At 46.7% G+C, this 8,518-nt stretch overlaps 1 protein-coding gene across 1 annotated transcript in view; it reads left to right on the top strand.

Annotated features, from left to right (window-relative positions):
* KCNAB1 (potassium voltage-gated channel subfamily A member regulatory beta subunit 1) overlaps nucleotides 1–8,471 on the top strand; it is a 207,330-nt gene extending 198,859 nt beyond the window's left edge. Inside the window, exons 12-13 of the mRNA XM_015565400.1 lie at nucleotides 843–931; nucleotides 6,630–8,471. Coding sequence (XP_015420886.1) covers nucleotides 843–931; nucleotides 6,630–6,719 — 179 coding nt within the window. The 3' untranslated portion in view covers nucleotides 6,720–8,471. The remainder of the gene's footprint in view (nucleotides 1–842; nucleotides 932–6,629) is intronic.
* Nucleotides 8,472–8,518: the final 47 nt, after the last annotated feature.

Raw genomic sequence — 8,518 nt, 5'->3', positions numbered from 1 at the left:
AAATCAATACATACTTTCACCACTTGCAATGTGCTGATATTTTTAATGCTTTATTTTATTTATTTATTTTATTAATCTGAGAGAGAGAGAGAGAGAGAGAGAGAAAGAGAGAGAGGAATGGAAGAATGAGAATGAATCAAGTCCAAAGAAAGGGCAAAAAGAGCCGGATCCAGGGCAGAGTTTGGCTTCAAAGTTAGTAAGAACAGAACATGGCATTCTCTGAACTGGAGGAATCGGACGTGTACTGTGTCCAGGGGAGAGTGGGGAATTAAGGAATATCCCACCTGATGGGGTTAATTTTTTCCATAAAGCCAGAGGCCAGGTCATCTGCTGAGAACAACAGACAGGGGTTGAGAAGGTTTAAGGGTCAAGGTAGCCAGAGGCGCAGAGGAAGGAGAGGAGTGAGGGATTTGGGGGTTGGTGAGAAAATGAACACAGGATCAACACCGTGTTAGGAAGAAAGGTTGCAGAGAGGGTTGGCAGTAGGTGGAAACAGACACTCAAAGTCGACAAGGACTCCGTCACAGAGGGAATAGAGAGCCTGAACAGGTGGACAGGCAGGAGGCTGTGGGCCAACGTGGAAACAGGAATCCAGACATTGGCCAGTGAGCAAGAGTGTGTACCTGGGTGAGTCGCTGGGTTGGGCACCCCAGTTGTTAGGGCAAAGCTCATGTACTAGATCCTCTCCACGGCCGGGGTGCTGCTGAGGAGGTAATCCTGAAGCAGGAGCACTGTCCATCCTCCCAAGTTAGTCAGTTTGGGTGCAGCCATGGTGGCTGCAGGGGGTGTGTGCAAGGTCATCAAAAGGGCTTCGAGGTCCTGACCCTGTTCTCTCTTCCCAGCCTGGTGCCTGAGGAACGAAGGTGTGAGTTCCGTGCTCCTGGGGTCATCCACTCCCGAACAGCTCATTGAGAACCTCGGTGCCATTCAGGCAAGTGCCACAGCCCTTTCCCACAAACTCTGGGGATCTCATGGTGTCGCTGAAGATGTCCCCAGGCAGTGTCCCGTCTCTCCCCACCTCTGTCCTTCACATCACAGCTTCCCAGTTACATGGAAGTCCCTAACAGGCTACTTATTCCTAGATTGGGGGTGTGGGGGGACAAAGGTACAAGAGGTAAGAGAACTGTTATAGACATGAATCCAGGAGTGCCCTCTTCTGTTAACAATGTTCTCAGACCTCACTTCTCAGGACGGTTGGTTTCTGTGAGACAAGGCATTCCAAGATTCAAGCCATGTCACACCTGGGTTCCCAGGCCTGGCCATAAAAGCAGCCTAATAACCTGCTTGAAATGTAATAGCCCCAGGACATGTCCTCATTTGTTCTTCCTGCACATTTACTGCCAGCCTAGTGTGCCAAGCCCTCACAGCGTCCTGTGTTCCCGCTCCCATCTCAGCCCTTGTGATGATGTAGTGTAATTGCTAGTCCTCCCTACTGGACTGAAACTCCTGAGGTCAGGGACCTGTCTGCGTCTTTCTTGCTTCTCATGGATTTCTGGTTACTAGCAACACTCAAGAAACACCTGTTGAGCGAATGTTCACCACCTTTCAAAAGAAACATGATCAGAATTCTAGTCTGGACTTCCAGGATCACACCTCCCTGGCAGCAAATTCAGGGGTTCTCATCCCCCCTCCCTCCCTGGTGGATTGCCTGAGACCTGAGGCACTGGATGGAGCCTGAGGGTGTACTCTGGGGAGCCTGCTGGGGCAGTGGGAGGGGGTGGGAGAGGTGTTCCTGGGTGGTCTCTGAGGAGAGGGGTGGGGCTTAGTGGCTGGTGGGACCATCCTCCTCCCCCAAAGGCCATATCTCTTCCCAGATGTCCTCCCCTCTCAGCCTTGCTGAGGCCCCAGGAAGGAGCCTGCCCATGACTTGCCATGGCCACCACCTGCCAAACAGGTGTCTTTTCCTCTTGCTCACTGGGGAACAGAACTATCAGTTTCTTCCCCATCCACCAGTCCCTGAAGCAAGCACTTATCTCCCTGTTACCTCTCCCAAAAGAAACAGGTGGAGGTGGGGACCAACCTGATTAAACTTAAAATGTTTAAAAAAAAAATCCCTTTGAAAAGCCCAGAATATGCTGGGGATAAAAGTGTGGACTTCCTTCCCCACCGGCACCTTTCCTGGGGCTGTGCAGCCTTGTCATCATCCCGCCTCTGCTTCCCAGAACCCTCTGAGCCCCACAACTCCTCCCAATTCTGATGGTTCTCCATCGTTGCATGGGGAAGGCTCCCCTCTTGTGAAAGCCGTCCCACCGTCTCTTCTTTACTCTTGTGCTCGGGGGAAAGATAAAGGCTCCACAGCGATGAGGAAAGAGAGAACAGGCTGTACACAGAGAACTGGAATTCCGTCCAGTGATTTCAATTCCACTAATAGGTATCGAGCACCACGCCGGGCAGAGTCCTGAGCGAAGAACAGGACCCTGTCCTCCGGGGCCCAGGGGCTGGCTGGGCGTGAACGAGGCAACCTATCCCTTATTCATTCAGCACACCTCTGGGAGCCTGCATGGCCAGGCAGGCACTGATACTGTCCAGCTCTCAGGGAGCTTACGTTCTGTGGGAGAGGCACATAACAAAGTATAATTGCACACTGTGAGGAGGGCCAGTGAGTGAGGATGGTGTTGTAAGAGAGACTACTTGAGAAGTGGGTGGACCTACTTTAACTACTGTCCGTGCCAAGGCCTCTGGGTTCCTGCATTCTGAAGCCTGGAAGATGAAGACGCAGCATGTGAAAACCCCAGAAGGAGCATTCCAGACAGGGAGGAGCATTCCAGACAGGGAGGAACATTCCGGACACCGGGAGGAGCCTCCAGACACAGGGAGGAGCAGTGTAAAGGCCCCGAGGGGGGAAGGAACGTGGCTTTTCTCAGGAACTGCCAGCCTAGGCCATGTGGCCAACATGCAGTGAGCAAAAAGGACAGCGGGTGCACTGAAGTGGTGAGTCAGGCAGAGGTCAGATCACAGGACACTGGAGTTTTGTTCTACACGGAATGGATCCTTCGGAAGGTTTTAAGAGGAGAGACAGGCTGTTATTTGAATGTTTAAAGACTGCACTGCTGCTGTGTAAGAAGTAACAGGAAGAAAGGGCAGTTGTCCAGATGACAGGTGATAGGGCAGCTAGGATGGTGGCAATGGAGGTACAGTGCATGGATGCTGTAGGATTTCGAAATACAGGACTTGCTGACGGCCTGGCAAGGAGAGAGAGGCCCCGAGGATTCCTGTAATGCTACTACATTGTGAACACTGCCACCCAGGGGAGCAGCATGCCTGGGATGGTAGAGACGTCACGCCTGGGCTGTGGGAGAACTCCAGGTAGCTGAGGGTGCATTTCAGAGGAAAACAGTCATCTTCCCAAAGCACCTCCTCCCCAGCAAAGCTCTGGCCGGTAGCAAGATGGATCGCCCATGCTCAAAGGGTAAGAGGCAGGGAGGCTATCCAAGCAGGGGGCTACCCCCTTGGGTCCACTGTCCCCCCTGACTACTCCCGCCAGCCCAGCAGCTGAAAATTTGCCCCAGGTGAGCAGTGATTGGGCCCCTCCATGGGGTGGGAAGTAAGCTGAGTGGCTGGGGGTTCCCAGCAGTGGAATGATTGGGTGCCAGACAGAAAGCTGCAGTGCAAGCAGTTGTCGGGCAAGGAAATTTCTAGTAGGCCCAGCAAGGCAGCTGCTCCAAGGGATAAGATAAGTGTAAATTGTGCATAAACTAGAGGCACATATAAATTAGAGCCTCAACAGATGGGAGACTGGAGAAACCACAGCTGCAGGCGGCCGCCATCATCTGCACAGGCCCCCATTCCCCCCAAGTATAAAAAGTGGAGCTTTGCCTCTCCCCGCTCCACTGCACCAGCCTTAAAGTCCTTGGGGCCCCTGTCGCCTAATCTGAGCAGTCCAGGCAGGGCCCCTTCACATCCAGGGCTCGTCTTCCCCGGAACCTAAATCTCCAGCCACCATGAGCCACTGGGACCCCCAGATGTAACACTGGTCCTCTGCCTGCCAGTGTCCACCACCCACCTGCCCAAATCCCCCAGGTCCCACTCAGTGAGCCAACCCTGGGAGGAATTCCCTGATACCCCACCAGGCCCAGCAACACTTACCAGACCGCCCCTCACCCACCAATTATCCCAGTCAGAACCTAAATCTCCAGCCACCATGAGCCACTGGGACCACCAGATGTAACACTGGTCCTCTGCCTGCCAGTGTCCACCACCCACCTGCCCAAATCCCCCAGGTCCCACTCAGTGAGCCAACCCTGGGAGGAATTCCCTGATACCCCACCAGGCCCAGCAACACTAACCAGACCGCCTCTCACCCACCAATTATCCCAGTCAGTATAACACCAAGGTTGCAAAATTGGTAGGCTGTGGGATGTTCGTTTAATTGTAGATGGAAATATGTTAAAATAGCTGTCAACATTTTTAAAAACTGGGCAGTGTCACATAAAACTCTGGATGTATGGTTCCTATTAAATATTTAGAGCTTGCAACACAACATATATATTTTTTCATGTTTTATTCAAGTACTTTTATGGTTTCAAGGTTTTAAATATCTGAAATTTATTTTGGTGTAATGAACGAAGAATTTTTTTTCTCACATGGCTAACCCACTATATTTTTAGCACAAAACTTCCAACAAATGCAGCTTCTAGATTTGGGTCTCATTGTTGCAATCTCACTTTAAAGAACACATTAGTTTATCATCGGTTCTCAACCTGTGGGTCGCGACCCCTCTGGGGGTCAAATGACACTTTCACAGGGATCGCCTAAGACCATCGGAAAAACACATATATAATTACATATTGTTTCGTGATTAATCACTACGCTTTATGTTCAATTTGTAACAATGAAAATACATCCTGCATATCAGATATTTACATTACGATTTTCATAACAGTAGCAAAATTACAGTTATGAAGTAGCAACGAAAATAATTTTATGGTTGGGGATCACCACAACATGAGGAACTGTATTAAAGGGTCGAGGCATTAGGAAGATTGAGAACCACTGGTTTAGATCCTCTGAGATGCCAGAACTGGTGGGAAATCAAACTCTTCCTTTAGCTCTGAGAGAAAAACATTAAGGAGATCCAGTTTCCCAAGCTGAGTAGCTCTGCTCTTCGGCCAGACCCTACGGGTTCCGAGGAGGCTCTTGAGTGAAGACAAGGTCACCCTGGCCAACAGGCTTGCAGCCGAGGAAGGGCGAGGCTGAAACCTCAGAACTGGTTGTCACAATTGTATTTCATCAGTCTCCACACAGGGTCAGGCTATTCCTGTGAAAAAGTCTGCCTTTGTCCCTGGTCTGTGGTGTAGTGTGTGCCCTTGGCCCACTTCTCACAATGAATGCTGGCCCTGGATGATGTCATCCTTTCCCGGGGCTTTAATTAGCATATCCGTGGAGATGACTCACAAACCCTCATCTCCAGTCCTGCTACCAGCAAGCAAGCTCCACAGCTGCCCTTCCGCTGCCTACAAATCATTTCCACATGCGTCTCCCACTGGCACCCTGAACTCAATACATCCTACTCCAAACTTCTCCTCCCATGAACGCCTGTCTCAGTAATCCACATCATATGTTTCTAGTCATGCAGTCCGGAAACCACCACCATCCTCCAAAATGCCCCAGATCCACACCCCTTTTCTCCTCCACTGCCCCTGTCCCAGTTAAGGCTCTTAAGTGTCACTGCCCAGGACAGTAAGTTTCTAACATCTATGTCCCCTTTCAATCTCCTCCAACTCATCCTTCAAACTACCACTAGGTGTCTCTTAGGTTCATTTCCAGCTAAAAAGTCCTGAGAGGTTCCCCAATGTCTACTGAATAAACGCCCCCCCCCCGCCCCGCCCAAAAGATATGCAAGGCCTTCTGCCCTCTTTACCCCAATGTCTCTTTCTCCTGTTCCTACCATCCCCATACCTCCACCGCTCACTTTACGCTTGTATCACTCCGTTTCTTGGACTTTTCACTTTTTCATGCTATCCCATCCACCCAGGATGCCTGCTAACCCCTGGCCATCCTTCACCAGGGTGCTGACCACCCGTGGTAAAGAATCTCTCCTAGTCTCTAGACCTGTGCTGCCCAGTACCATAGCCTCTAGCCACATGTGGTTCTTTGGCGTATGCAAGGTGACTAGTCCAAATGCAGAGTAAGTATAACATGTACTAGAGATCAGAAAAACATAGTACTTTAAAAATATGCAAATCATCTTAAGAATTTTCTATACTAACTACATACTGAAATGTTTTGGCTATAATGGAGTAAAGTCAGGTATTAATTTCACATCTTTTCACTTTTATTAATGTGGCCACTAGAAAACCTAAAATCACATTATGTGGCTTGCATTATATTTCTACTGGGCAGAACCTCTGTGGGAATTATACATGTCTATCAGCCTTCATTTACATCTTATGTCTTCATTTATCCAGCCGACTAATAATTATGAGCACTATGGGCCAAGCACTCTTAGAGGCACTGGAGATGCAGTGAACAAAACAAGGTCCCTGACCTCAAGGAGCTTAGGGTCTGGTGAGGAGTATTTTCCAGTGGTGGTTTTTAAACATACTCCAGTCTAGACAATTGCCCAACAGTGAGCAGAAAGAACAAATATCAAGTACTAACTACATCCTTTGTACTTCTCATGCTCTCAGGTTCTCCCAAAGATGACATCACACGTGGTAAATGAGATTGATAACATATTACGCAACAAGCCCTACAGCAAAAAGGACTACAGATCATAAGGCTATGAATGCATGAGCCACAGGAGCTGCATGGTTCAAATATCGGTCTATGCCGGTACAGCAGGGTGTTCCTAGCCAGTCTTTTAAATCACTTAGCAGCCGCTGCATCAACCTCTAGTGTCCCCGGATTCTGAGGTGTCTGCTGTCGCTACCACTGTGCACCTGAATTATGAGCACATCTGAAAACTCAAAACTAAGAAAATCCATTCTATTTTCTTATCTTGGACTGGAGTCACCTATCCTTGCATTGCTCTGTACACCTCATGCTAATGCAATGGAAAGCATATGGCGGGGAAAGGTGTATTACCTTCAGGCATAGAACTTAAAGGCTATACAGACAGATCTGTTTTTTTCAAATGAACAAAATCCACAGATGCAATGTGGATTGTGTCAGAAAGAAGAGGCTATGTTAATTCAGAAGTCCTGCTTTGGAAAACAAGCAAAAACAATTTTACATTTGTTTTTCTATTTTCACATTCCAAGTGTTAGCAAGCTGTTTCCCTTATCATTTCAACAAAATGTAATTCCTAGGTATTTGCTTTCGTTACCTTTTAAATATTCAGTGTTGCTTGGCCCCAAAAATGACCCTGTGTAGCAATTTATCCAAAGTGTCTTATAATTCTAATAATGTTCTATTCATTTACACATAGAGATAGTAAAAGGATAAACACCAGTCTCTAATTAGAGACACTATGGTAAATGTATGCAAGTGAGGATTACACTACTATGGAAGCTTAGCTTCGGATAAAATGTAATGCACCTGCAACAAAGCGTTCATTTTTACTACATTTTATGAAAATCTGCTTTATATTTTTGACTGCTTGTAGGCACAACTTCTGCAAGTTTAAATATTTGAGCTTTAAAAATAAATATACACATGCTTGGTTTTTGTAAGTAAACCTGTAAAATACCCACAAAGCAAATGTTTGCTGTATAATTAGCACTGGGATTTTACAATATAATGCTTGGTGTTTTTGAGGAGTTAGTAACATGAAAGTAAGCCATGGGCTTTGTGAAAAATGTTGTTACTACTCAGCATATGCTGGGTGAATTAACTTGCCCAATGAAAAACAAATGTTAAAGAATTTCCTGATTCTGTAATAACATAATGTGCACTCAACTATATGCATGAAAGCTCACTGCATGAATTAAAGGGGCCTCGCTTTAATATACCTGGAAGCTGAGGCCTATCTAGCCCTGCCACTATTGGCTACCTACCCTCATGAGTACTCCACTTGAGAACAATTTTGAGAATATATTGTGTGTACCTGTAAGAAAGAAGACATTTTTTCCCCTCTTTTTTGGGGTATGTGTTGGGGGCAAGGGTCCTATAACTCTATTTGAACACCTGAGCATGTACAAAATTCTAATTTAATTTTCTGGCCAGCTGGTCCCAATATATAGAAATCATTGAGACTTACAGGACAAATATACTATCAGCTTCAAATGCTATTTTATGCCATCATTTCCAAGTAATTTCATGGTTAAGTTCTAAATCCCAAAATGTTAATGTGAAATACCAAGAAATTTCTTTTGATTATTACTACCTGTATTCAATTAAGGAAATAGTTTGGGTTTTTGCCCCAGAATATCATAAATATGGAAAAGGATCATTTTTTATTGTTCATTGTACATTCAATTAATCCAGTGAATACTTACTGTATGTATAAATGAGCTGAAGTTGTCTAATTCAAACTGCAATTCAACTTAATTTGAGTAGAGTAATAAAAGCATTTTGTGCATTTAATCTCACAATTAGTTTTTATCTGACCTTTCTTTCACTATAAGGCCATATATAT

The sequence above is a fragment of the Myotis davidii genome, unplaced genomic scaffold (genome assembly GCF_000327345.1).
Source record: "Myotis davidii unplaced genomic scaffold, ASM32734v1 scaffold570, whole genome shotgun sequence".
NCBI classification, from domain to species: Eukaryota; Metazoa; Chordata; class Mammalia; order Chiroptera; family Vespertilionidae; genus Myotis; species Myotis davidii.
This window is presented reverse-complemented; position numbering and strand designations above follow the sequence as displayed.